Genomic DNA, 27,573 nt, shown 5'->3' on the forward strand with positions numbered 1-27,573 from the left:
CAGCACAGAGTCTGACCCAGGACAAGACTCTCAGCAAATGGGAACTGTCACGGCGGGTGCAAACTGTCTTCACCCTGCAGTCATTCCGACCTCCCAATCCTTTTCAGGACTCTTTCAAGGCCTCCACCCTGGACTACCAAGTGGCCGCGGGCACACGCCCACTTCAAGAGCCCTGAATTCCATGCCAGGAGTAGAAGCCACGTAACAGAAAGGCGAGACACTCGCCAAAAGCAAATCATCCCCGACTTCAGCTGCCAGTACTAAATATGGAGACGCCCGCTGAAGGCAAACCGCCAGTCACGTGACAGCGCACGGCCTCACGTCGGCCTCAGCCCAGGGCGCCTACTTTCAGATTGACCAATGAACCCGAGGCAAAAGGCACGCCCTGTTTCCTCTCTTCACCAATAGCCTCCAGACGCCTCCTGCAGGACCCAATCATCGCTTCCGCCTCTCTTGAATGAAAAGGCAACAGTCCACTAAGCAGAGCCGCAGTCGGACGTAGGAGGCAGGAAGCCCTACAGCTCGTGTTGGGGCGCGCGATCGGTAACCGGAGTCGGACGGCACTTCTCGCAGCACGCGGAGGCGAACGGGGTACCAGGTGAGCAATGGGCCCGGGGCGCGGGCCGCGGTGCAGAGACTTCGGACCTGCGGGCGAGCTGGCGAGGGGAGACGCCGGGGGCTAAGGGGAAGAGGAAGAGGAGCGGGCGCGAGATAAGGCGGGGCGGGGTGGTTGAGGCGTCCGCCGCGCGGCTTTCGGCCGTTGAATGCCACAGCGCATGCGCAAAGGGGGACCCGTGGCTGTTGGCGGGCGAGGACCATGCCCGCTTCCGGGAGTAGGCTGTCATGGCGGCCCACGAGTCGAACCCGATTTGGAGAGAAAGCCTGTCTGTCCGAGAAGACCGCCTAGGCCGTTTGGGGAGGGATTTGGCGGGGGGGGGGCCGGGGGCGACGCCAGGGTCTGGGGTTGCGGTGGCAGAAACCCGAGCTTGTAGACGGGTCAGGCTTCTCTAAGTCCGAGGGACTTGCCTACCCCCACTTTGCTGTGTTTTTGCTCTGTGTTTAGGGGATTCGGGGTTCCAGAGATTTAGAGCAAGAAAGATGTCTCAGAGGCAAACTGAGGTGGAAGTCTTCCTTGGGGGCACTTTGACAGTGAATGGGTACCCGTGGGTGTATCTAAATTGCCACTTTTCTGGTGTCAGCTTTCAAGTTCATCTGCTCCTGGGGCCTCAGCTGTCGCAGCTATCCCCGCTGCGTGAGCAAACCCCAACAGTCCTCGTCCTCTCTAATTTGTTTTGAGCTGTACATGTTGTCTAGCCACTTTCTAGAAAAGTTTGTGCCTCAAACTCAGGCTGTCCTGAATCTGTCCCCCTATAAGAACAAAACGATTTATTTTGATCTGTATCTTTTAAATGCACCATCTCTTCCTTGGTCACCAGGTTTGACGGTCAGAGTAGGTGACTAATTCTTCTCTGCCCAGGGAGTACCCTGCCCTGCTGAATGTTCCACCTTCTTTCCTTATAACACCCCCATGCTGGTTAAGCATGCAGTCCTCTTTTGGTGACTGGTTTTCCCTGTTTCTGGTCTCATTCCCCACTCATCTTCTACTCTGGAGTAAATTGCTCTGGGACAACTGAGTCACTCAAAAATTTAATCAGCGATTCCCTATAGGTTAGCATATAAAGTATGAATGCTCTCAACTTGAACAGCTTTCCCAGCTTTGTCCTTTGCCTCTACTTCTACCAGCCAGTCTTGCTCTCCATGCCTCACAAGGGCCTGGTGTTTTGGGACTGACCTTTCCTAGCTCCTGTTCTTTTCTCTGCTGCCTGGGAACTAACCCCTTCCTGTTCAGATTACTTTTTTTTCAAGAATTAGTAAGGGTGTGTGCATACTTTAGTGCTTAAACTCTGTCTTGAGGCCTCAATTCTAATTCTATTCATTCAGCCCTTGTTAAGTGCTTATCTGTTTTAGGCTCTGGGCAAAAGGGCTATCATGCATGATCTTAAAAAGGGTGCTTTTTTAGTTGGCAAGAAGTACCCTTCTGGAGCAAGAGGTCTGAAGGAAGTAGGGGGATTGATGACCATTGTGGGCAGCAAGAACAGCAAGTGCAAAAGTGCAGAGGCGGGTCTGAGGCACAGCAGCAAGGCCAGTGAGTAAGAGTGATGGAGGAGATGAGGTCTGAGCATGGAGGGGGTCGGTTCATGTAGGGTCTGGTAGGTCATGGTGAGGACTTGAGTTTTAGTCTGAGCACAGTGGGAGCCTGTGGAGAGTTTTGAGCAGAGGAGTGACATTCTCTGACATCACTTTAATAGGCTTCCTCTGGTTGTTGTGGGGAGAGAAGATGGGAGGGGGATGGAAAACAGGGAGACCAGTGAGGAGACTATGAGCATAAATGCAGGCAAGAGACGATGGTGCCCAAATACCATCAGCTGACAATGGGTGAACTGGTAGCCCTACGGGGGAACGTTCGGCCATGACAAGGAACGCGGTATTGATGCATACCACAAAGCGGATCAATGTCAAAGCATGCAGAATGAAAGAAGCTGGATGAATGGTGACATATTGTGATTCCATTTATGGGATGTCTGAAACAACAAATTCATAGAAAAAAAAGTAGTTTAGCAGTGGCCAAAGGGGTTGGAAGGGGGAGGATGATAGGTAAAGGATACGGTCTTTTTGAAGACCAACTGAAATATGTAATGCATTCCAACTGTAGTGATCGTTGCACATATTTCTGGTAGAGCATGTGAATATATCAGTAAAGGTGTTCTAATTGTATTTTTAAATTTATTTATTTATTTATTTTTAAAGATTTTTATTTATTTGACAGATCACGAGTAGGCAGGGAGGCAGGCAGAGAGAGAGAGGAGGAAGCAGGCTCCCTGCCAAGCAAAGAGCCCAACGCAGGACTCGATCCCAGGACCCTGAGATCATGACCTGAGCTGAAGGCAGATGCTCAACCCACTGAGCCACCCAGGCGCCCAAAGCTGTTCTAATTTTAAAAAAGAAAGGTGAGGGGGCGTCTGGCTGTCTCAGTCAGAAGAGCATGTGACTCTTGATCTTGGGGTCCTGAGCTTGAGCCCCACGTTGGGTGTAGAAATTATTTAAATAAACATATAAAAAGAAAGAAAGGTGAAGGTAACTTGGGACCAGTGAGGTAGCAGCGGTAGGAAGTGGCCTAATCACCCTATTGGGACCTGTTGGCTGACTGGACAGGGGAGAGAAAGAACCAGTGAGAGAATGGAATTGCTTTTTTGAGAAGCAGGTCTGCAGGAAGAGACAGAGGGTTTTGGTCTGGGTACTTTGAGTTCAGGTTCCGAGGGGAGATGTAGGCAAGGCAGCTGGGTAACAGAGGCTGTGGAAGGGAGCTGGCAGTGGATAGAGACATAAGTTTGGGAGGTCTTCCTCACGGAGGTGGTTAAAACCCTGGGGCTGGATGAAGTCATGGAGAGAATGAGAGAGGGAGGGCCGGAAAATGGGCCCAGGACCCTCCTCATCCAGCTCAGAAAGAAGAGTGACTGACTGCTTCAGCACTTCCTCCCTCTAGACTTGGAGGCTAGGGTGGGATTGGGAGTACAAAAGATCATATTCTCACTCCTGGGTCGCTTGTATGTAGCTGACACCCAGTAGGTGCTGGGCATGTATTGGATAAAATAAAGCCAGGAGGTAAGCAGCCTTTGTATTAATTCTATTTACCATCTCAGCTCTATTTTTATTGGCCTGGGCCCAATGGGAGGCCTGTTCATGAGAGTACTTAATTATTCCCCTGTGCAGACCACAAATAGCGGGCGGAGCTGGGGCAGGGCAGACTCTGCTCTCTCCAGCATCCTGGCAGCCACCTCTCCTGGTCTCAGGGGGCCTACCCTGTGCAGGCCCGGTGGACTTCTTGGGTGGCGGTGGGGAGGGAGCTCCTTTAGGTTAGGTGGGCTGAGGTGGGTCATTAGAGTTTTCGTGGTGAGGGCAAGGTGCTGCAGAAGCTTGGGGTAGGGGCTTGGTGAGTCTGAGCAGCCAGGCAAGGCTGGGGGTGGTTCGAAAGGGATAGTGTGGAATGAGTTGTGCAAGGGCCAACAAGGAGGGATGTAAGAACCATAGGGAAGTGTGGGGATTTCACTCTGAGAACAGAGGGAGGTCCTGGGAGGCGGAGGGGTGTGTGCATGTGTGGGTGTGGGGAACAGGGGCCTCGCCAAGATGAGGTGGCTTATAGGAGGGCAGGGTGTGACCACGACAGGCTGAGGCTGGGGGTGCTGCCCAAGTGGAGATGGTGGGACTTTCTGCAGGAGTCGGGGGGCTGGGGGGGCCATGAGGGAAAGGGGTCAGAGAGTGATGACCATCAGCTTCATTATCTGGGTCCTTTCTGTGCCAGCTTGGAAGACGGCTCCAGTGCCTTGCCCTTCTTGGACCTGTGTCAACAGACTGCAGCTGCTGGGCGGCCTTCCTCGATGACCCTCAGTGGATGGGTTTTTTCATCCTCCTCCTTCAGCTCTTCTTCCCTCTTCTTTTCTCAGCAGCATGGCGGAACAGGATGTGGAAAATGAGCTTCTGGATTATGAGGAAGATGAAGAGCCCCAGGCTCCTCCAGAGAGCACTCCTGCTCCCCCCAAGAAAGATGTCAAGGGTTCCTATGTTTCCATCCACAGCTCTGGCTTCCGGGACTTTCTGCTGAAGCCAGAGCTCCTGAGGGCCATAGTGGACTGTGGCTTTGAGCATCCGTCCGAGGGTATGCCTCCCTGGTTCTCCCTGCCAGGAACCTCCTCTGAGCACTCTCACTTTGGCCTCCTCAGCCACCTGGCGAGGAGCCTGCACACAGGGATCATCCGGTTTCTGGTCGCTCACACGTGCTCTCTCCCTCAGTCCAGCACGAGTGTATTCCGCAAGCCATCCTGGGCATGGACGTCCTGTGCCAGGCCAAGTCCGGGATGGGCAAGACCGCGGTCTTCGTGTTGGCCACCCTGCAGCAGATTGAGCCAGTCAGCGGACAGGTGGGTGGGGGCCCTCCCTGTGGGGCCCAGTGCCCGAGGCATCAGGATCTACAGCTCCCTTGTTTGGCCTTCTCGTTCCTTTGTGCTCTTTGTGGGCTTTTAAGATTGTGACAGAATCCCCCCAAAATGGAAGCTGAGGGGGAAAACGGAAAAGTGCCCACGGTTTTACTTGCCAGAGATACAGGTGTTAATTTGTCATGTGCATTTCTAGATTGTGCAGGTTTATTTAGGTGAGATTATATTGAATAAGGATTTGTTACTACGGTTGCTTCTAACAGTTACTTCCTCACACAGGAGTTTTGCTGGAGGAGAACTGAGGTGCATTCCTGCGCTGTGCTTTTGTCACACTGGGGCACACATCCTTGGACTGTGTCATTGCACGGTCCCTTGTTTCCTTACAGTAACTGAAGGAGAGGGAGATTCAGTGGGAGGTTGTGGTGTGCTCGCAGCAGTTGGCATCATGGGCATGAAGGCAGGAGCAGCGTCCTTCTTCGGTGGTCATGGACCAGCCAGAGAGCAGACTCTCAGGAAACCATTAACATGGGCTACTTCACCAGCTAGGTCTCACTGGATCCTGGCAGTGGGAGACGGACCTCGTTAGCTGAAGGGACTTAGCTGAAGGGACACGGGAAGTGAATGGCAGGTGAAGGGTGGGGCGAAGGTAGAGCATCAGACTGGCCCTTCCAGCGGCTGGAGGTGTGGGGTGAGTCTGGCAGGCACCCTGGAGGGATAGGGGCCCAGTGGGCCTGGGCCCCCATGAGAGAACACAGGCTTGGGCTCTGGCTGGGACAGGACTTGGGACACTGCCTTGAGTGTCTCTCTTCTACCGCCCTGCAGGTTTCAGTCCTGGTCATGTGCCACACTCGGGAGCTTGCCTTCCAGATCAGCAAAGAATATGAACGCTTCTCCAAGTACATGCCCAGTGTCAAGGTGAGCCTTCTCAGCCTGGGCTGGGTATGCTGCATGGTCCTCTGCAGACTTGCTCTCCCGGCTCTGGCCCAGCCAGTGTTTACCGTTTACCAAGCTTGGCTGCAGAGGCTGCCTTTGAGGTTTGTGGTGGTTTATGCTCCTTAAAAGCCGGCTGAATTATGCATGGCCCCCAGAGGCCTGTGCTGGTCCCAGCCGTGGGGCTGCTTTCCACCAGAGTCAGGGCCAGGCTCTCAGGCCTTTCTGGTCCTCAGGCTCTAGGCCCAGGGGGCTAGGCGGCTGCTGGAGCAGAGGCTGGCAGGGCTCCAGGCTGGGTGGCCATCAGCCTGGAGTGCTTAGACAGGCAAAAGCACCTTTCTCTCCACCCACATAGGTGTCTGTGTTCTTCGGGGGCCTTTCCATCAAGAAGGATGAAGAGGTATTGAAGAAGAACTGTCCCCATGTCGTAGTGGGGACACCAGGCCGAATCCTGGCACTAGTGCGGAACAGGAGCCTGAACCTGAAGAACGTGAAACACTTCGTGCTGGACGAGTGTGACAAGATGCTGGAGCAGCTGGGTGAGTGTCCTGCTTGGGTCTGGGAGCTGCCAGAGGCCCACCCAGCCACACCCTCTCCGCCCTCAGAGTCCCCCTAACCCCCAGACTTCAGAGCCAGGTGGGCCCTGACAGGATAGGTCAAAGGTTGCTCCAGAGACGGGGTCAGGTGGGTAGCTGGCGCCTAGGTCTTCTATAAATGATTTTAGGGAAAGTTCTAGCATGGGCAGAGTGCCCTGCTGCTTCTGAGCCCAAGCTGAGTGGGGCCACGGGGCCCAAATGAGCTGTGTCCGGGCCTGTGTACACATCAGCCCTTGCGCCTGCTGAGTTAGTTCTCGCCCCCACCTGCCCTGTGAGCCCCGCCGGGGCCAGTGGGAGATGGGGCTTGTGTCCCGGGAGGCGGCTGCAGCTCTCACCCCAGCGGCTGTCTTTGCCTCAGGCTCCCCTCCCTGAAGCGTGGCTCGAGGCGCGCTGGCACGGCTGCTCCGCTCTGGCGGCGTGTAAGTGGATGGCAGCTCCTCCCGCGCCTGTGCTCACCCCGAGTCCAGCCCCTCAGGCACCTGGGACTCGCCCCTCTCTCCACTCCTCGGCTCACACCGCCCTCGTCATGGCGCTAACGGCTCCCTGGCACAGGTTGGGAGGAGCTGGGGCTGGTCTCGGGTGGGGGTCCTGGTCTGCCGGGCACTCAGCCCACCTGCTTGTCGCCCTCCCCGTGCAGACATGCGGCGGGACGTGCAGGAGATCTTCCGGCTGACGCCCCACGAGAAGCAGTGCATGATGTTCAGCGCCACCCTGAGCAAGGAGATCAGGCCTGTCTGCAGGAAGTTCATGCAAGACGTGAGTGGGGCGGGACAGCGGCCGCGGCCTCCGTGTGCCAGCTCTGGCCCTGCTGGCTTCTGGTTCTGAGCTGTTGGCTGCTCCAGGACACCCACGCTTCCCTCACTGCGTGAGAATGCTGGGGGGCCCAGGGACCTGCCTTCCCTCCTGTGTCTTGTCAGACCAGAGCTTAGGTCAGCTGTTGGGAGAAAGGCGTTTACAGGGGGACAGCAGGCCCTCCGGGAAGCCTCACAGCATGGAGTCCTTCGCTAGAAGATTCTGGCCAGGCCAGAAGCCCAGAAGTAAACCCCGCCTGCCCCTTCCTGCACAGCCCATGGAGGTGTTTGTGGATGATGAGACCAAGCTCACGCTACACGGACTGCAGCAGTACTATGTCAAGCTCAAGGACAGTGAGAAGAACCGCAAGCTCTTTGATCTCTTGGATGTGTTGGAGTTTAACCAGGTGACACAGTGTGGGCCTTCCTGGGGTCTGGGCCTGTGTGAGGCTGGTGCAGGGGGCTCTGACCCTGACCACCCTTCCTGCCTCCCTCCCCTGCAGGTGGTGATCTTCGTGAAGTCAGTGCAGCGCTGCATGGCCCTGGCCCAGCTCCTTGTGGAACAGAACTTCCCGGCCATCGCTATCCACAGGGGCATGGCCCAGGAGGAGCGGTGAGTGCGTGCCGCCCTCAGAGGCCCCTAGGCAGGCACCTCATGGGGAGTGTCACCCAGGAACCCTGTGTCTGATGGCCGCCTCTTGTTTCTCCTGCACCCAGTCTGTCACGCTATCAGCAGTTCAAAGACTTCCAGCGGCGGATCCTGGTGGCCACCAATCTGTTTGGCCGTGGGATGGACATTGAGCGAGTCAACATCGTCTTCAACTACGACATGCCCGAGGACTCAGACACCTACCTCCACCGAGTGAGTGGTTCCACAGAAGTGTCCCTTCCTTGAGGCCTCCCTCCCAGGGTGGAGACGCATGGGGACGTGGCCCTGCTTGTCCTCAGACTCCCAGGTTAGATTGTGTCTCTGGCCTGACCCCCCGCTTTTTTCACCCTGCAGGTGGCCCGTGCAGGTCGCTTTGGGACCAAAGGTCTGGCTATCACTTTTGTATCTGACGAGAATGATGCCAAAATCCTCAATGACGTTCAGGACAGGTTTGAGGTGAACGTGGCTGAACTTCCTGAAGAAATCGACATCTCCACATATAGTAAGTGTGGGGCCAGGCCAAGGGGCTGGGCCCAGACAGGAACCCCGTTCCTCATCTCACTGGCCTCCCCTCTGTGTCTTACAGTTGAGCAGAGCCGGTAACCACGCGCTGATGGCCAGAGCTGCCCTGTTTCCTGAGTGCTGCTTCCAGGCTTCTTTCTAGGTGCCAGTGGGCCTGCCTTCTTACTGTTTAAAAGCTGTAGATTTGTGTAAGAGTAAAGTTTTATTACGGAATCCTGGCTCCCACCCTGTCTGTCAGTTCTCAGCATTTCACAGATGTAGCAGGCCTGTCCAGTGAGCTCCAGCCATCTCGCACAGCCAGCTTCGGTATCAGTGTGATATTTAATTTTTAAGTGTCAACATTGAAAGGTTTATACAGATTTAAAAAAAACAAACAAACATACAATATCCACAACCTTCACAACAGTGAGAGCCTTCTGCCTCCAGGGGCAGATGGGCCTCTGTACCGTGAGCGTCAGGCACTGGGGCTAGGAGGGGCCCTGCCCTTCTCCCACCCCTGGCCTCAGTCTTAGCTTAAGGGGCAGCTTGAGCCCCAGCACCTTGGCCTTTTGCTCTGTGGCAAGGACAGATGAGAGGAAAGGCCAGGCCGGGCACAGAAGTCCTGTATGTCTGGGCCTTGTGTAGCAGGGAAGGGGCCTGTAGCCCTCGGCCAGCTTCTGCCCTCACGTTGGGTCCTGGCTGGGCTGGAGCAGAGAGGCAGCCAGAAGCAGGCCTGGCAGGTCCAATCCCACCTGGCTGGGTGTCCTGGGGTCAGTGCCGGATTATAGCTGCTGCCCCCCTGTTTTCTATCAAGCACGTGGCAGCCAAGGCAGGAGGGCAGAGGGAGCAGAGTGGTGAGGGAGGAGGGGACAGTCTTTGGCACGTGCAAAAGCTGCTGAGGCCACAGGAGCCACTGGCCTGGCCAGACCTGCGCTGTCACATACCGGACTCGGAGGGCTTGTGGGCCTGGTGAGAAAGGAGCACCATGAGAAGGGAGCCTGGTTTGGGTGCGCTCTAGCCCGGCACCCCGACCCCGGGCTCAGCCCTTACCTGGGTCTGATTGTGGCTGGTGCCAGTCATGGATGTGGTGAACTCCGAGTACTTGTTCCCTGTGACCCTGCCGGCCCACCTTCTATACTCCTCCCTTACCTGTGGGGCCCAGGGTGCCAGGTTAGGGAAGGGGCAGGCCCCAGGACTGGGGGCCCCATGCACCCTGCCCATAGCGGCTGCAGCCCACCTTCTTGTTGAGCAGGCAGTGGAGCACGAAGAGGAAGAAGCCTTGCAGGCAGTTGAGGATGGTGAAGGTGTAGCTCAACAGCCAGCTCTGCGGGTTGAAGAGGAAGAAGCCAAAGCCCCAGGTGCAGCCCAGCACAAAGAGCTGAGCCATAGCCGTGATGGTCAGCACCCTGCAGGGAGCACAGGCTGTCAGCGGGGAAGGCCCCCCCCACACACACCCTCCTCTCCCTGCCAGCCCCCTCCCGGCCCCAGCTCTCACCGGGCCTTCTTTAGTTTCTTCAGGTCTGGGTTGATCTCAGAAAACTTCTGTGTGAGCTTCCAGACAGTAGTCACGAAGATCACAGCATTGCACTGGCGGGCAGCACAGAATTTACATGAGGGGGAGTCCTTGGAACTGCAGGGAGGGAACAGGGCTCCTAGGGCTCCTTGTGGGGCCACGTGCCTCAGGCTGTGGAGGTGGGGGCACTTACCAGAACGATGAGGGTCACAGGTCCCACGAAACTCCAGAGGAAGCCACCTTCAGGGTTCAACCAGCAACTGGGTGAGAGGGGAGGGTGCTGTCAGAGCCACGGAGGGGCAGGGCACTGTGGCCGGGACTGGGGTCCCTGCCCTCCCTCCCTACCACTGGCCTGCACTCACTAGTTGTTGCGGCCATAGCCGTCACTTTTGACGGCCGCGGAGACACCCACGATGAGCAGGGGCACCCCGTAGCCGATCAGGCAGAGCTGCCACTTGCTCAGGCCCTGTCCCTGGAACACCCGCACCACCAGGAAGTAGAGCTCTACTCCCTCGAGGCTCATCCAGCAGAAAGCGGCCAGGAAGAAGTAATGCAGCAGTCCCGCCACCAGGCGGCAGCGCAGCCCCACCTGCGGGGCGGAGGCGGGGCGACGTCAGTGCGGGCGGGGCCGGCTGGGCCCGCCCTCGCGGAACCCTCCCTCAGGTGGGCGGTGCCGCGGGGTGAGGGGCTGCGCGACGAGTGGGCGGCGGGCGTGGGCGGCGGGCGGCGCTCTATGGCCAAGCCGCGTGCCACCGGGGCTTGTGGTCCTCACCGAGCCCCGGGAGTGGGCGGAGCTCTCCCTGTCCGGGCCTCGCTGAGCCAGCGGTCTGGTGAGGGGGCGACCCTCCACCGCGTCGGACCTCACCTTTTGGATGCTTCCTTCCTTGTTCTCGATGCCGGCCAGGAAGATGGCGGAGCCCACAAAAAGGCAGATGCAGAGGTGCAGGTGCACGGTGGTGCGTGAGCCCTGGATGGGCCGCACCAGCAGGAAGGTGAGAATGCACAACAGCAGGCAGACTAGCGACACCGCCAGCCCCACCTTGGTGATCAAGGCCAACTTCGGGTCCTAGATGCAGGGTGGGGTGCGCGGGGCTCAGTCAGCGCCCTGAGGACTTCCTGTCCTCATGGGCCCCACCACCGAGACCCATCTGGGGCCTGCCTTGCAGGTCTCTGATCAAGCTGCTCACCTAACCCCCGCATCCTCTGCCCTCAACACCTGAGCAAGCCTGCTGTGTGTCTCTCATCCTAAATATCACATCTTCTCCCCCCAACAACCATGGAGGAAGTAGGGGTCCCCCGTTCCTCCTGGTGGGTCTCCCCACTAAACACCCAGACTTCTGAGAAGGTCCCCAGGGAAGCTTCAAGGCCACATCCTTCTTTTCTAATACTGATGGTCCCATCTTTCTGATCTTCCTCTCCCTCATCTCAGATTTTACCCCTTCACCACCTGCCATATTGTTAACTCACTGAAACCCACCTTTTTGTCCTTCCTGGACCTTTGGCCTCAACCACAGCCTCCCCTACTCTGCCTGGCCCATTCCAATTAAACTTGTGGACCAGCTTGCCTATGGATCTCTGAGGCCACCAACAGAAAGTTGTGCTCGCTTAGGAGCATTTAGTAATATTTTACAACTGAAAACAATTTGAAATGGACAGTCAGAAGGGGCGCCAGCCAGAGCAGGGTCTGCAGTGCCAGGCTACACCGTTGAGTTGCTGAACCATGGGGAGGTCTGTTGGGGGGTGGGGGTGCAGGGAAGGGGCTGGCGGCCATGAGGTGGGGCTTCCAGGCTGTGTGACCATATAGGGCCATTTGGGGCGTATCATCAAGAACCAGCTGCCTTCAGGTCATGATCCCATGTCGTGGGATGGAGCCTGGCATTGGGCTCCCTGCTCAGCCGGAGGCCTGCTTCTCCCTCTCCCACTCCCCCTGCTTGTGTTCCTTCCCTCGCTGTCTCTTTCTCCGTCAAAAAAAAAAAAAAAAAGAACCAGCTGCCTATATTAATGTAGGCCAGCCTGGCCAGCTGTGGGCTGTTGAGGGCGGCCCCTGGCTGCTCACCTCTATGTCATAGTGGGCCATGAGGATGGCAAAGCTGCTCAGGTGGTTGCACTGGCAGGTGGTGCTGCCATTCCTGGTGCCCAGAGTTCGGCAGCCTGTGGTGGCCCAGTGCCCGCTCCTGTTGTCACTCTTCCAGAATGCACAGATCAGCTCCTGCCGTGGCCCAGGTGTCTCCTCCTGCTGTGGGCAGGTGGGAATGATTGGAAAGGTTAGTCTGGAGCCCATTCTTGGGTCCTGGGCTTGGGTTGAGCCCGAGGAGGGCTACTTTTCCTTTGATAAGTATTTACTGTGCAGCTACTTTGCTCTGTCCCCCGGCATGGCACACAATGAACGGGGAAACCACAAGTCCCTGCCCTTTTGGGGTTGGCATGCTAGTGCGGGAGACAGATGTAAATAATAAATCTAACAAGTCAACTAGATAGCATGTTAGGAGGGAGTGGGTGCTATGGAAATAAGAAGGAAACAGCATGGGGGAGGTGGGACATAACTACAAATTGTAATTTTAAATAAGGAGATCAGGGAAGGCCTAAAGGAGGAGTTCCAAAGACTGGAACCAGGTAAAGGACTAAGTCAGGTGGGAGAAAACTGTGTCCCAAACAGAGGGTACAGCAAGTGCCAAAGCCCTGAGGTGTGTTTGAGGAAGGAGCAGAGTGGGGAAATGAAGGCTGCGTAGGAACTACTGTGACCTTGGTTAAGGGGTGAGCAGTAGGGCTGATTCCTTCCCACCTGAGGATTCACTCTGTGGGAGAAGGTGACAGGGGAGTCAAGTTTCTCTGTGTTCGTGTTGCTCAGAAAGACCAAGCTGACTGCCGACACGATCTCAGCCTGGGCACCGTGGACTGTACTTTGGTGGATCTTGCTCAGCTCAACTTTCTTCTCAGTCTCCAGCTTCAGGGAGGCGTTGGCCAGCAAGTTCCGCATGTTCCAGCTGGAGAGGATGCCCATCACGGTGGGGCCTGGGGGGTACACAGGCTGGCTACCTTCTCCTGCCTTCCCTCCTCCCATGCCCCATCCTGCCTCTTAAGACCTCTGATTCAGGCTCTCCAGCCCACCATGATGCCCCCAGCGACCCTAGTGATAGCTCAATTTCCAGTTAGATATTCAGAACCTCACCTCTAGCCACATTCCTGCTCTCCCACCCCTCTCCTGCGGGCATCCCCTTGGATTCCCTGCCGGTACCCGAATCCTTGGCTCCAGTCGCCACATCCCAGTTTAGCAGCATCCGTGCATGGCTCTGACCAATGGTGATGTTTCCATCCCCATCCCCATGCTCCTGGATCATCAGGGATAGCTCTGAGGAGAGAGGGGTAGTGACTGGGGGCTCTGGGTGTGGGATGGGGTCCCCGGCTGGGGCGGGGCAGGGCGAAATCTCACCTGTGTCTGAAGGGGAAACATAGGTGAAGGAGGCTCCCGGCATGGCCTTGGCCAGCATTCTCAGGACTGTTTCAAGGCCCAAGAGGTAGTCGGTGGCCATGCAGTGCCTCTCAGTCAGGGACAGGGTCTCCAGATCCCTGGGAGTCTCCAGCATCGTATCCATTAACTGGATGAGATCCTGGGAATGAGGGGTGACAGCTGGTGGGTTACTGTCCTGCAGGGGCTGCCCAAAGGACCCTGATCTCACCAGCCCCCTCCACCAAGGGGCACACTGCAGAACCACCTGGGGTGGCCTGGGGGACAGTGGGCTGACAGCGGAGTCACTGAGATGGTTCAGTGGTCAGAAGACGAGGGAGTTGACTAGAGGCTTGTGTGCGTGGACTGCAACAGTGGTGCCTGACTTGTCCCAGGTGCGGGCTTCCTGCCAGGCTCTGGTCTAGGACTGCACTGCCCAGAAGGGTTGCCCACGAGCCACAGGTGTTCTTGAGCACCCGGAATATGGTTCCACGTTGCAGTGGTAATATTTTGAATCCACTGGATCAAATGCAGTTTTCACACTAATTTCACTCGTGTATTTTTACTTGTTTATTTTAAAGTAGCTACTGGAAAATTTAAAAGGACACAGGGCCTCACCCGTTTCCACCCGGCTTAGCACAGAAGCAAAAGCTTACACAGAATTCTCACCGCGTGCCAGGCCCTGCCCTTTCTTTTAACTTCACTTCTATTAGTTCACATGAAACCTTCAAACTGACTCTATAGAGTAGGCACTATTTTCAGATGAGACTGAGGCCCAGAGAGGGGGAGTCGCTTGCCTCAGGTCACAGAGCAGAAGGTGGCAATGGAGGGGGGGTAGGGTGGGAGGGATGGGGAGGATTTGAACCTTTGTGGTCTAACCTTGGAGGTGAAATTCCTAACTGCTCCATTTTTTGGCATCGTGTTCCTTCTGTGTGTGTGTGTGTGTGTGTGTGTGTGTGTGTGTACACGTTTTGGGGTGTGTATATGTGTCTGTATCTGTGTAACCCCTGCTTGGGCATCTCCACTCCCATGGAAGCATCCCTCAGCCACCCCCCATGCTGTCCAGGGGTCCCCTGAGCTCTTGCTCTTACCTTCATGGTGTCCGGAGCCAAGGCTGGCTTGAAGTCTCTGCGCAGACGTTGGACTCTTTCAAAGAAGTGGGACATGCTCTGTGGGGAGGGGCCATGAGGGGGGTCAGAGAGCCTCACGTGTGGGTGTGGGAGTTTGGGGCAAGAGGGTGGATCGGGCAGACTTCGAGGAGGGATTTCTGCCTCCTGGTCCCTGCTGGGGCCACTCACCTGGGTCTTTTTTCCGGGGGGTGGGGTCCAGTTGGGGAAGGACATCTCTGCAGGGGATAGAGCAGCAGTTCATTAGGCGTGAGAGTGTCTGTGTGTGTCAGGGGCGGGGTCTGGGGTCAGGTCAGACCAGGTACCTTCACAGGTGGTGTTGGGCTGCTTATTCTGGAATCCGGGTTTGAGCTCCCAGCCCCGGCGGCAGCGGCACTTGTACGAGCCCACGGTGTTGATGCAGATGGTGGACTCATGGCACATAGGCTGCTCGGAGCTGCACTCATCCACATCTAGGGACACAAAGTTCGGAGTCAGGACGCCTTTCCCCGGTGTCCTGCCCCCTCTTCCCTGTGTTAGTATCCCCCGCCCTTGGCTGGAGGTGATATCACCTGCTGACCCCACATCCTAGCGATGCAGGGGTCATGGGGAGTGTGAGGAGCCTGACATGGGAGCCCACAAGGAAGGGTCGGGACAGAGCCCTGTGCAGGGAAACAGAGGCAGGCCGGATGGCTGAGAAGCCCTGTACAGATGTGCAGGTTGTGAATATAGAAATACCTTTGTCCCAGGTGGTGATTAGCTGCTGCCTGGGGTCTCCAAGGAGCCTGCTCCTGGGCACCCCAGCTCCTTCCCCAGAGCCCCCCCCCCCCCCCCCCCCCCGCAGATCCTTTCCCATCCAGACTCAAAAGAATTAATGCCTGGCACAGCAGGGCACCCAGGGTTCCTTCAGGTGCCTCTGAATATGGGATCAGATGTTCTGCGTGTGGGTCTCCAGGAAGGGGCATCTGAGCTCTGTACCTTCACAGACGGTGTTGTTTGGGCCATCAGGGGACCCAGGAATGGGCTTCCAGCCAGGGCGGCAGCGGCACTTGTAGCCCCCAATGTTGTTGAGGCAGTGGGTGGAGCTGTGGCATGGGTTCTGCCCCGACGTGCATTCATTCACATCTGAGGACAAAGCCAGAGGGTCAGGGTCCCCTCCACTCACTGCACCCGTTCTCACTGCCTGGCATCGAGGACCCCACCATTATTGCACTTGCTACCACCTGGTGACCTTCAACTTCAATGGACCTTACAATGGCTTCCCTGCAAGACAGGCATGGCAGGGACCATGGTCCTCAGTTTATAGACTGAAACCAGAAGGGAGAGCCTCATGGGGCCTGAACTTTCCAAGTTCTCTTGCCTACTCCCTCCCCAGCTCTGGCTCAGGTTCCCTTTCTGGAAACTGGAGGTGATAACTCCCTCTGCTCCCATGTGACAGAGGATGAGGGATGAGGCCAGGAAGTGTACACAGAGGCCGGGGGCTCCACAAGGGAACCCCAGGCCCAGAAGGCCCTGCAGCCTTCCTGCTCTGTGGTGGGAACTTCCTGGGAGGTGACTCCTTGGGCAGAGCAAACCCCTGGTGTTTCGGGAACCTGAGAATCTTCTCCCTCCTCCTGGGGCTGTGGGATCCGCCTTGGCCCCTCCCCAGCTCCAGCGCAGCCTCACAGTGTCTGCCAGCGCCTCTACCTGTGCACAGATTTGGGTCACCCGGGTTGAGCTGCAAGCCGGGCGGGCACTCGCAGGTGTAGCTGCCCTGGGTGTTGGTGCAGATGCCCCGGCTTTTACAGATTCGGGGTTTCTGCTGACATTCGTCCACATCTGCAGGGGGAAGGAGAGGGTGATGGGTGCCTGCAGCTGTTTCCTCGGATAGAAGCATCTGGAAGCCTCTGCTCTCTCCTCCTCAGTGACTGGGTGCCTTTTCTAATTCACATGGAGGCGTACTATGGGCAAGCATGGTGCCCAGATGTTTTGTTTCCAGATGTAGCCAGAAGTGGTCCAAGTCCGCCCCGTCTGCCAGCTCTGGCTCCCTCCTCTCTGGGCAGCTCCCAGCTGGGGCAGGGTCACGTAACCACCTGTGTCCCAGCCTGAGGACTTGGATAAGTCCAGGGTGGGCCTTCCTAGGAACTGTGTACAGAGGAAATGCTGCAATCCCGACTGGGACCTGTCATGGTTCCCAGCAATGGCCTTTGTCCTAACTCCCCCAGGATGGCCACTTACTGGCTGAGTTCTCACTTGGAGTCCTGGTGACCCTCACAGGATGCTCCCATCCACGTTCACTCTGAGATTCCAGCTCCACGGAGGTGGACAAGACCCACCCCGGAGCCAGGCACTCCAAGGACGAGGCTTTTGGGCAAGGCAGTTAAAGTAAGAATGGTGCCAGACAGGCCAGGGCCTGCCAGACAGGGGGCACCAGGCTGGGGTGGACTGTGTCACTGATGTCCAGTCAGGCAGCCTTGGGGCAGTGAAGATGCGTTTCTCTGATTCCTGGGAAGGCATCCCCTGGACTGGCAGGAAGTGGTGAGAACCCGTATCTGAGCAAGGCCAGCAGTAGGTGAGGGTGGTGGCCAGAGAGGGAGCAGGTGCTGGAGGTGAGAGGTGGCAAATGTTCCTGTCTTCTTGGCCCTTGGCCTCCCACCAGGATGCAGGGATGCAGACACTGGACTCCAATGACTAGGCTCCATCTTCTGTCCCTGAGGGATCTGGTGCTCCTGGGGGACCTGGGTTGACCTCCTCAGAAGAGGGTCACACCTGGGGCAGTGGTCCTGGATGATGGCCTCTCTGGTCATCTGGTCCACACAGGAGCTTCTTGGTTCACCTGACTGTCCAAGTGTGTGTCATATGTGTATGTGTGGGGCGGGGGGTGGGTGTCACCTGGTCCACCCCAGGCACAACATCCTCTGGGTCCTGGTCATCCAGGCTGAGCCAAAGCTCCTGGGAAAGATCGGGACAGAGCCCAGCGCAGGGATACAGGCAGGCTGGATGGCTGAGAAGCCAGGGGCTGGGTGTCAGGAGGAGCCTTCTCCAGGTGGGATGCTGGCCTGCCATGCAGGTGGGTGAGAGGCTGTGTGCCTCCTGGCAAATTTCCATCCTCCCGCCTTTCCTGATGAGGTACCTGGGTCCATGGTGGCCAAGGGTCTGAGAGGGCTCCTGGTCTGGGTAGGCCCATGTGGGCTCCAGTGGGGGCAGGTCTCATCCAGGCAGTTACTGGTGGTGGCGAAGAAGACAGATACTGCGCCAGAACCCACCTCTTGCAAAGTGTCTTGAATGCCACTCGCCTCTTGTTTCATGAAAATAAGATGCCCAGGATGTAGGGGGACAGTCTAGACATCCTAAAGTGACCCTCTGGGGAGAGTTCTGAGCCTTGGGATTCAGAGAGGTTCAGAACACCAGGCGGGTGCCCAGGACATCCTCTGATGCCTGGGGAAAGTGGAGCAAGGGGCCCACAGAGGGGCTTGGGTCTCCTGCCAGCAGCAGATCCCATGGCCACAACATGGCTACATATGTCCTCAGCTGCAGCAAAGGCTGAGTCCGTGGCAGAGCTCCGTCTTCAGGCAGCAGGCCCTGGGCCAAGCCAGCAGATTGTTCTCTCACTGTCGCCTAGCTTGAGGTCCACAGTGGTCCTTCTCCCATCTCTTGTTCGTCCGTGTCCCTGCCTACCCACCTGACAGAGTCCCCTTCTCTCAGCCCTGGCCTGTTCTAATACAGCAATGCAGCCTCTCTGTAACCACAGCCCCCATTTGTGCTGGGGGCTCACAAGAGTTGGTGGGCGGCACCCCCTGTCCAGGCATACTGAGTGGGGTCTGTGATTGCCATGTACAGTTGTGCAGGTTGTTCAGTGCACAAAAGTGTCAGGCCCAGGAGGCAAGTGGGAGTTGAAACCCAGTCCACTCTCCATTTCCCAAACATGCTGTGTTCACCTGGAGATGATGGACCTTTTTCCATTTCATGTAAAGGCTCTGTCCTCTGGTCAGGCCACATTCACCCAGAGGCCCCTAGGGACCAGCAGTGCCGTGGACAGAGCCTTCCCCCTGGGCTCCACAAAGTGCGGGTCCTCCCTTCCCCCCCACCAGTGAGGCTCTGCAGCCCTCTGTCTGCATGCAGGTCTGGATGGGGCTAGGGAACAGGCTGTGGGCTCTTTTCTCCACAGCAGGGTAGGCCTATGGACCCACCCCAGAGTCCTTTGGATCCTCAGGTGCACCTCATTCTCACCTCTCACTCCTGCTCGCCTCTTCTGCTCTCTCTCTCTCTATTCTGCACTAACCCCCCTCTCTGGGCGAGTGGTCACCCCTGCCCACCCACTGCTGGCCCTCTCTGCCCCCTGCAGATACGCAAAGCCCCTTCCCCCCGCCTGCTGCTCTCCCTGGAAGGGGGGCAAAGCCTGGTGATGCGTGGAGGCCAGGATTCTCCTGGGCCCGAACCATGGCATCACTAGGCAAGACCACGGCAAGAGATGTGACTATGGTGGGTGAACAGGAGCAGCTGCTCTCCATGCCCACCCTGGGGTGGGCCTCAGGGGTGCCCATCCTGGAGGGGGTACATTAGATCATACTTAGGGTCGTTCAAAATCTGACAGCCACGATTCTGTGCTTTGCTGCCTCTTTCTTCCCAGCAGTTCTGTGAGGTAAGCGCCATCGTCAGATGGGTAAACTGAGGCACAGAGAGGCACACAGTTAACAAAAGGCAAAGCTACTTTTCTTTTTATCTGTAAAAAATAGGGCTCTTTTTAAAACAAAACAAAATACAAAATCACAATAATATTATCACATCTTGTACATTAACAGTGATTTCTGAGTAAGTGTCCTGGCCAGTGTCTCAGATGCACTGCTATCAAGTAGCAAAGCAGGGATTTTTGCCCTTGGCCTTCACACTGCCCTGCCTCTCTGTGCTGGCGGCTCAGGCACAGGCATGCAGACATGGGTGCTGCACCCTCTCGCCTGGGCCCTGCCCCTGGGGATGATTCAGGAATGGCTCTGGTGACCCCCAACCTCATGGACAGGGAGATGGAAGATGTGGGGAAGTTCTTACCTTGACACCTGTTCTCACTCTCATTTTTGAACATTCTTGCCCCAGAAGGAAGCTCATATCCTGGAATGCATGTGCAGTAGTAGCTCCCCTCTGTGTTCTGGCAATCTGCAAATTTTCCACAGGACACTGCCGAGAGTGATCTGCACTCATTAATGTCTGGAACACAATGGGGCAAAGGGTCACCTCCCAAAGACATGAGTTCCTTCAGGAAGAGATCCCTATCCATCACCTGACTCCCCAGCATGGGGGCTGATGCTTAATCAGTGTCTTTTGGGAAAAGATTAGATTCTCAAGGTATGCTGCAGAGGCTGGGCTGCAGCTGGAGCAAGACATTCCTGAAGCCCACTCAGCTCTCTTCTCTGTCCTCTGGCTGGCATCCTGGATTTGAGTTTGTTCAGTAGGGAGTGCAGAGATGGGGGTGGGGTGTGGGTGGCAACTCTGCATCTTCCTCCCCCATCCTGGAAGGGCAAAGTGAAACCAGACTCCAGAGCTCCTCTCTCTCCAAGAAGCCATGTTTATTTACTTATTTTCCACCTTTCTATCTTGTCCTTTCTATTTCTCTGCCCTTGATGACAATCCCAAGACCAAAGGCGGAGAACCCAACCACCACTCACATCCCTCACAGGCACTGGGCTATGCCCCACCGTCTCTGCGCCCCTCCACCACCCCAAGCCCCTGTACCATCACAGCTCTCCAAGAGGCTGGTGAAGATCACCCCGGAAGAAGAACTGAATCCCGGGGAACAACGGCAGGCGGTGGCATTGACACACGTGGAATTCGGAGGGCACCAGCGAGCACAGTCTGTGGGGAAGGTTACCAGTGTCAGAAGGTGAGGTCTGAGCCAGGTGCTCAGGAGGAGGGCAGGACCATCTCCAAAGGAGGGGTTGCTGGGAGGGGCAGTCCTGGCCTCCCCCTGTAGCAGGAGTCCTTCCTGCCTTGGCTGTGGGGGTCCAGGGACCGTCCCCCAGGCTCTGGCTGTGGACTACTTTGCTCCCAGCGACTCACCACTGGTTTTCTGGGACCCAGCTTCCAACAGAATCAGGAAGATACCCAGCACTGTAAGAGAGAGAGAGGGTGTGTGTTGGGGAGTGCCCGGAGCAGGGAAGGATTGATGGAGAACTGAGGCTGACACATCTGAGGGAAGAGGGCTGCTGAGACCTCCCAGACTGGGGCTCTGTCCGTCACTAATGAGAGAGCGAGCAACCCTCCCTGGACACCCACGCTCACAGCCAGAATGTCTGCCACCATCGCCTGGGGATGGGTTTCAGACGGAGGGTGAGGAAGGGGCCCAAGCCCGATGGGGGTCTTGGCTCCTGCTGAACTGTGACATCAGTTGAGTAAACAGATGGGAGATAGGTGGCCCTGGTTCAAATCCCAGACCTTAGCCAGGTGATCTCACTTCCCAGTGTCTCAGTTTTCCCATCCGTTGAATGGGAATGATGACGGACCACCCTTCCTCACGGTGTGTGAGATCTAAGCACGTGAATGCTGCCTGGTATGTCCAAGTGTTTATATCATCGTTGCTTTACATGAAGGCGAAGGAGTTGGAGCAAGTGCTCTCTCAGATGCCCAGGAATCTAAGGTGCTCCGGCCCCCTGAACCCTGGCTTGGGGACACAGGTGCGCACATACCACACCCACGACATCTGTCAGCCCAACCAACTGGCTTGAGGCGCAGTGGTGACAGTTCACCCCCCGGCTCCCCGCACACAGGAAGACACTGTGGGCTCACACTGGGGTGGGGGTGCTCTTCTCCTGCTGTCCTTGTTGCTCAGGGGCACCCTACACCTCAGGCATGTGTTTGGGGGTCCTCCTCAAGTCATCAGGGGCTCTAGGGACAGGAAGCTCCTTGTTCACCAGTGAAAGAGGCTCAGGGATAGTGATGGAGAGAAAATAAGGAGAGGGAGAGAGAGGAACAGAGAGAGAGAGAAGGAGCCAGAGACACAGAGAGAGGAGAAAGCAGAGGGAGGGAGCAGAGAGGTGTGTGGGAGAGAAACAGAAGTTAAGGCAGTGCTAGACATGGACGGAGAAGTAGGGCACTCATGGAAAGACAGAGCAAGATGGCAGAGATTGGACAAAGAGATTTAGAGATAGAGAGATCGAGAGCAAAATGGGAGACAGAGACACAATTAGAAGGAGGGGGGTGAATGGGAACAGGGAGGGAGGGAGGAGGGTGCCTCAGCAGCAGGTGAGGGCATGGGAAGGGCTCGGGGAAGTGTCCAGTCTCTGCCAATCTGGGAAGGCTGGCGAAGCTATGGACACCCCACTTATCCGGGGAGACCCAAAGCAGGGTGGTGGGTGGAAGGATGGGGGCCGGGAGGGAGGGCAGGAGGGCATGAGTCACTTCCTGGGCCAAGGGGAAGGGATGACTCACACTCTATTGACCCTGGATGGGGCTCCCAGGGGAATTCTGGGCTTGGCTATTGTGAGCACAGCTTGAGGGCCTATGGAGGATACAGACTTGAGGGTATCTCAAACATTTAGTTCCTGTGTCTAAATTGGATACCGCTCAGGCCAGTGGGGGTCCAGAGATCCCCCTCCCACAGGTCCTCCCAGCCAAGGTAAACTGAGGCTGGAATGCCCTTCCCTTCCCTTGAATGAGGATCCCTTTCTTCCTTCTCTCTGGCCACAGGGCTTGACTCGTCCCTCAGCTGAGACCCACTTCCTCTTTGTGGGACAGACCACAAAAGGACCTTCTCTGGCAGGGTGGGATCTGGACTGATGTGTCCCCAGCTCCCAAAACCCCAAATAGCAACCGTCATGCTCAGAACTGCCTTAGGAGGTAGGGGCTCTCGTCATGTCCACTCTACGGATGGACAAACTGAGGCTTGGCGCCCAGAAAAAGCTCAGAAGAGTCTGGTGAGAAAAGGGGCACTGAGGAAAGCGGAATTGAGTTCAAGTTCCCCAGATCCTGGTGTTTGGGGGGATTCTTTTGTACCCTATCCTCTCCACTGGGCTGGGCTGGGATCTCCTCCCCGCCACCCCCTCTCCAACCAAGGCTGCCGGGCCAGGCCTTCTCCATCTGGGGCCCTGGAAGTCACCCAAACAGGAGCTGGGAGAGGAGCTGCTGGTCATCCTCTCCCAGTCGCATCTGGTTTGCATTGCCTGTGGAGCCCTGAGCAATAGATTCTTGCTTAGGGACCCTGGGGGGAGGAGGAGGGGGCGGGGCAGTCACCCTCCTCTTGCTCCTCCTGCTAAGGGTCCCCTAGCCCAGACCCCAGACCCACCAGTGTCCTGCCCAGAAGGCAATAAGACAAATTAAGATAAAAAATAAAATACCGTTTCCTCAATTCTTACTGTGAACCAGGAATAGTTTGTGTCGAACTCACTCAACAACCCTATAAAGTGGAGACAAGCTTCCCCCCATTTTACTGATGTGGAAAGTGAGTTCAGGAGCTCCATGACTTGGCTCCAGAGACACACGGCCCTCCATGAGTTGTGTCCCACTTAGACTCCTGCCCTTGCTCCCAAGGAAAGCCAGGGTGGAGCTTGTGGGTGGGGCTCTGCTCACGCTTGGCACCCTGGGCCACCGCAGGGAACCCCCGTCCCTGTGGCCCAGGGAAGCTCTGGTTGTGGCACCCCAAATGTCATTTCTCCACTCTCTTTGTTGCCTGGTTGCTCAGGCAACAAGCTGTCCTGATAACCATAACCGTTAGAGACACCCTGGGTGGGGCGGGAAGGGAGGAGGGGTGGGGTGGGGGGAAGTCGTGCTAAAAAATCAAGTTCAAACCCACAGCGGGCAAAATTCTTTCAACTCATGGCGGAGTCCTGGATGGGTCTGGGGGAGGAAGTGTGGGGTTCTCTGGGGCTGCCCCTGTCACTGAGACAATGGGGGACATGTTGGGAGTAGCCCCCACCCCCAGGAAGCGGTCCTGTCTCCTAGCTCCTCAGCATCCCCCATGCCCTATGTTAAAAGCAGTTCCCTACAGGGTCCCAGCCTCCTCTCCTTCCCCCATGCCTCAGCTTCCCCTCTTAGGGGGGAAGCCCCCAAAGTGTTTCTGGGACAGAGCCCAGAGATATGAGTGGGCATGGGGGCTCCTAGAGCACATTGGGGGTTTCTGCCCAGGCTGGGGGTGCCCCAGCTCTGCCAGCCCTTCTCTCCATGTGCCCGCCTGGCCATGTGGCTTCCTCCCCAGCAGGGACCCACAGCCGCCAGCCACACCTTCCATTTCTCCATGGGGCAGGGAGTGCCAAAGCGCCCAGCAGGGGTGCTTTCGTAGCCCCCTTGTCCCTCCCAGCAGGGTCCCCAAATCCTCACCTTGAAGGAGGAGAAGGAAGCTGCAGCGGCGGGGGCCTCCCATGGTCTGAACTGCCGGCTGGGGAGGCAGAGCATAGGCAGGGCTGTCCAGTCTCCCCAGGCTGGGCAGCTGCGTGGTGTCCCGAGGCTGGCTGGCTGGGACTTTATGAAGGGGGGGTGGGGGTGGAGGACAGAGGCTGGCCCAGGACCCTCCCCGGAACTGGCGGGGCAGCTGGAAGCCAACAGGAAAAGTGCAGTAAACACAGACCCAGAGGCGTTGCACGGGCGCGCACACACACACACACACACACACTCATGTGGGAACAACCTGCTCTGCTCGCAAATCCTCTGCCTCCCGTTCTGCCATGTGAGCGACTGACAAACTCTTGCCCCCGTGAGCCTGGGCTGGCTAGAGCCCAGCGGAAAGTGGGGCTGTGCAGGCAGGGGCGGGGTGGCGGTCGTGCCCGGGGCGCCGCCTGGCTCTTCTTGCAGGGGTGTTCAGGTTGGGGAGGCTCTGTCGGAAACGGCTTGGGGCTCACGTGTTGGGGGCAACCTGTGGTCCCTGCCTTGGCATCGCTGCCTGAGTCTTCAGGGCCGGCCTCTGAGCCAACTTCAACCCTCATCCCTGGTTTCCAGGTGAGGAAACTGAGGTCCAGAGACAGAGTCCAAATGGGAGTGAGGGGGGTAGCTTGAAGGGGCCCCTCACGGGGGCCAGGTGGGCAGCAAGAGGAGAAACTGGGGGGCCATGGGCCACCATGCTTCTGGCGCTGGCCTTTCTGGGCCAACCTGCCCCTGTGTGGGAAACCTAACATCGCAGGGGCTCCTGGGCCGCAACAGAGAAGCACGTGATGATGATGAAGTTCTACAACCTAGGTGGGGTTCGGTGGGCTGAGGTCCGGAGCCGATGACCAAGAAAGAATTCTTGAGACATCTTTGGTGCAAAATGGTGGTTTATTAAAGCACGGGGACGGGACCCGTGGGCAGAAAGAGCTGCTGCCCCGGGTTGGGAGGGATGGCAGGCTATGTACCCTGCGGTTGGGGGAAGGTGAAGGACAGGGAGGCTTCAACGGAGCTTTCATATGCTAAAGAGGGCCTACAAGGTGCCGGGATGCTGGAGGTCTCACGGCTTGATCAATGTTGTCTTTTGGCAAGCTGTTAACATCAAGATAGTTGGGGGAGATTCCTGTCTTGCAGGATTGTGATCTCTGCAAGTTAACTATTTGTTTCTCGTTTATGGCAGTCGGGGGTGCCTGAGGTAGTATGTGTGACTACTGAGGGGAGCGGGTGGAGAGGGGGTGCAAGGTGCCAGCTTTTGCTTTGTCCTCAGTCAGCCTCCTGCTCCCTCATCAATGAGAGAGTTGTTTCCTTTTCTAATAAATCACATGACTGGCTTGTCTCCTGAGCCATCAAATAATTTTTTTTTAAAGATTTTATTTATTTATTTGTCATAGAGAGAGAAGCGAGAGTGAGCACAGGCAGACAGAGTGGCAGGCAGAGGCAGAGGGAGAAGCAGGCTCCCTGCCAAGCAAGGAGCCCGATGTGGGACTCGATCCCAGGACGCTGGGATCATGACCCGAGCCGAAGGCAGCCGCTTAACCAACTGAGCCACCCAGGCGTCCCTCAAATAATTTTTTAAAAAGACACTATTATTTATAAAACACTTAATTGGAGCCAGGCGTGATTCTCCTAGAATTATCTATGCATCTATCTTAACCCATTGACTCTGCCAAACTTGAGGCAGGTGGGGCTATGATTCCCATTTTACAGAGGGGGAGGTCAAGGCACAGGTAACAAGTGGCTGAACAGGGACCCAGTCCTCCAGTCCCTGCCCACAGCTCAAGGTCCAGAAGAAAGTCTCTACGAGGAGGTGCTAATGTGTCTTTTAACACCTTTGGGGCCCTGGGGCTGAGCTGTGGTGGTATCCAGCCTGAACCCAAGTATCATTTGTTTTTCCATTTACCAACTCTTGGGGCAAAGAGAGGGTTTTGCAACTAGGATGTCAATATAAAGTTTGCTTTATATATTTTTTTAATTTTTTAATTTTTAAAAAAGATTTTACTTATTTATTTGACAGACAGAGATCACAAGTAGGCAGAGAGAGAGGGGAAGCAGGACCTGAGCCGGAGGCAGAGGTTTAGCCCACTGAGGGCGCCCCTAAAGTTTCCTTTAAATGAATGGTTTCAGGGCCGCAGAAGTGTAGAAAATTAAAGAAAATATTAAGTACATGATAGGTCAAAGGAGAAAGATTGCTGGTCATGGAAAAAAAAGGGTCATGAATGGATGGAGCCCGGCCACTGCCAGAATTAACCCCTTCCTGCCTTTTCCCTCCCATCCCCATCCCTTTGTTCTGGGTGGCGCATGGGAAGGGTTTTGCTGGAGACTCAAGGGGTTTGGGCAGGGGGGCAGGAGGACCCAGGAGGATGCTGGGAGGTGGGGCGGCCAGATCAGGTCTGGAGCGGATTTTTGAATTTTTTTTTCCAGAACCTGGAAACCTCAGGGATGGACATCCCCTTCCCACAGGACTGCAGGTCAGACACTGGGTACCTGGAGAAGCTGGGGCTTGGGGGGTCCAGCTTGGGGGAGGTAGGAGGAGCCGTCCTGGGTATTGTCCCCACACCTATCCTCGCCCTTGGTGACCATCTATTCTTTGGCTTTTTCTTCCCTGGTGTGTGTCTTGGGTCCTTGGAGCAGGTCTGAATTCCCTGGGACTGTTTTCCTGTCTGGTGAATGGGATTAAAATGCCTGCCCACTGGCCTCACAAGTCAGGGTGAGGAAGGAACAGGGTAACAGGAGGAAAGGCTCGGAGATGTTGGGTCCAAGATTGGGGGAGGCACAAAGAAAGATAACCTTAGCATCACCACCACAATCTGGCCTGTCAGCAAGTCCTGGGGCCCTACCCTCAGAAAACCCAGAAACTCCCCACCTCTCCTTCTCATTGGCCCCCCACCCTGGTCTAGGGCTGTCATCTCCAGCCTTGGTGTTCTGGCTCCTGCCCCCACACTCTGTTCTCCTCACAGTGACCCTGAGGGCACCTGCGAACACCTGAGTCAGGTCACACCCCTCCTCAGCTCAAGAGCCCTCCAGCCTCCCAGCTCACGGGTAAAACCCCGTCCTCCCACAGCACATAAGACCCTGTGTGTTCTGCCCTGTCACCTCTGTGTCCTCACCTCCTCCTGCTCTTTCGTGCTCACTTGGCTGCCACTTTCCTTGTGGAAAACACCAGGCACAATCTAACCTCAGGGCTTTTGCACAAGCTGTTGCCTCTGCCTGGAACATTCTTACCCAGATAACCATCTGGTTCCCTCCGTCCTCCCCTTCATGTTTTGGTTCAATTTCCTGACCCACCCCTCAAGTCCACATATAATCCCCTCCCATCCTCAGCACCCCAGCTACTCCCAATGTTCTCCATTCTCTGTATTCTCACCGCCTCCCATCATGGACTATACCTACTTACCTCGCTTACTGTCTGCCCACACCCCCGCCAGACTGTCAGTTCCCGGGGCAGGACTCCGGTCCATTTGCATCTCTGCAGTCCCTGGCACAGAGCCTGCACCCAGTAAGGCTCCATACTTAGTACCCACCCCCCAACACACCCCTGTCGCTGTCCCCTGCTGAAGCAAACCCCCTTCAGGCTTCCTGATCTGGCCCTTGATGGGGTGTCACACTGTTCCTTCTCCTTCCCTCTGTCCTTAAGTTCCAGCCCCGCTGACCTATTTGGCAGTGCCACCCCACCTCCCCAGACAATCTTGTGACTGACCTCTGTTCCACAGCAGGGAGGCATGGAACATGG

At 56.5% G+C, this 27,573-nt stretch overlaps 2 protein-coding genes across 10 annotated transcripts; one reads left to right on the forward strand and one right to left on the reverse strand.

Moving 5' to 3' along the window:
* Nucleotides 1-449: 449 nt before the first annotated feature.
* DDX39A (DExD-box helicase 39A) lies at nt 450-8,692 on the forward strand. 2 transcript variants are annotated; one of them, XM_047700158.1, is made up of 11 exons: nt 450-598; nt 4,506-4,714; nt 4,849-4,976; nt 5,814-5,906; nt 6,277-6,460; nt 7,155-7,273; nt 7,584-7,715; nt 7,812-7,921; nt 8,026-8,170; nt 8,312-8,459; nt 8,544-8,692. In XM_047700158.1, the coding sequence occupies exons 2-11, from the start codon at nt 4,507-4,509 to the stop codon at nt 8,558-8,560; spliced, it is 1,284 nt and encodes a 427-aa protein (XP_047556114.1). In that variant the 5' UTR covers nt 450-598; nt 4,506; the 3' UTR covers nt 8,561-8,692. The 2 variants fall into 2 exon arrangements, with proteins under 2 accessions (XP_047556114.1, XP_047556122.1); XM_047700166.1 differs by having other exon boundaries at nt 472-598; nt 4,503-4,714.
* An 89-nt stretch (nt 8,693-8,781) lies between these two features.
* On the reverse strand, nt 8,782-27,366 carry ADGRE5 (adhesion G protein-coupled receptor E5). 8 transcript variants are annotated; one of them, XM_047699993.1, is made up of 21 exons: nt 27,238-27,366; nt 23,805-24,015; nt 20,553-20,603; nt 20,229-20,348; nt 19,548-19,703; nt 16,209-16,340; nt 15,501-15,647; nt 14,849-14,995; nt 14,715-14,761; nt 14,508-14,585; nt 13,402-13,579; nt 13,207-13,320; nt 12,766-12,983; nt 12,028-12,204; nt 10,837-11,037; nt 10,334-10,560; nt 10,165-10,231; nt 9,954-10,045; nt 9,696-9,864; nt 9,509-9,607; nt 8,782-9,424 (listed from the first exon to the last, which is right to left on the reverse strand). In XM_047699993.1, the coding sequence occupies exons 1-21, from the start codon at nt 27,349-27,351 to the stop codon at nt 9,395-9,397; spliced, it is 2,775 nt and encodes a 924-aa protein (XP_047555949.1). In that variant the 5' UTR covers nt 27,352-27,366; the 3' UTR covers nt 8,782-9,394. The 8 variants fall into 8 exon arrangements, with proteins under 8 accessions (XP_047555949.1, XP_047555940.1, XP_047555929.1 ...); XM_047699984.1 differs by having other exon boundaries at nt 12,028-12,207; XM_047699973.1 differs by having other exon boundaries at nt 12,028-12,201; nt 12,754-12,983.
* Nucleotides 27,367-27,573: the final 207 nt, after the last annotated feature.

Source organism: Lutra lutra, chromosome 1 (assembly GCF_902655055.1).
Source record: "Lutra lutra chromosome 1, mLutLut1.2, whole genome shotgun sequence".
Classification (NCBI taxonomy): Eukaryota; Metazoa; Chordata; class Mammalia; order Carnivora; family Mustelidae; genus Lutra; species Lutra lutra.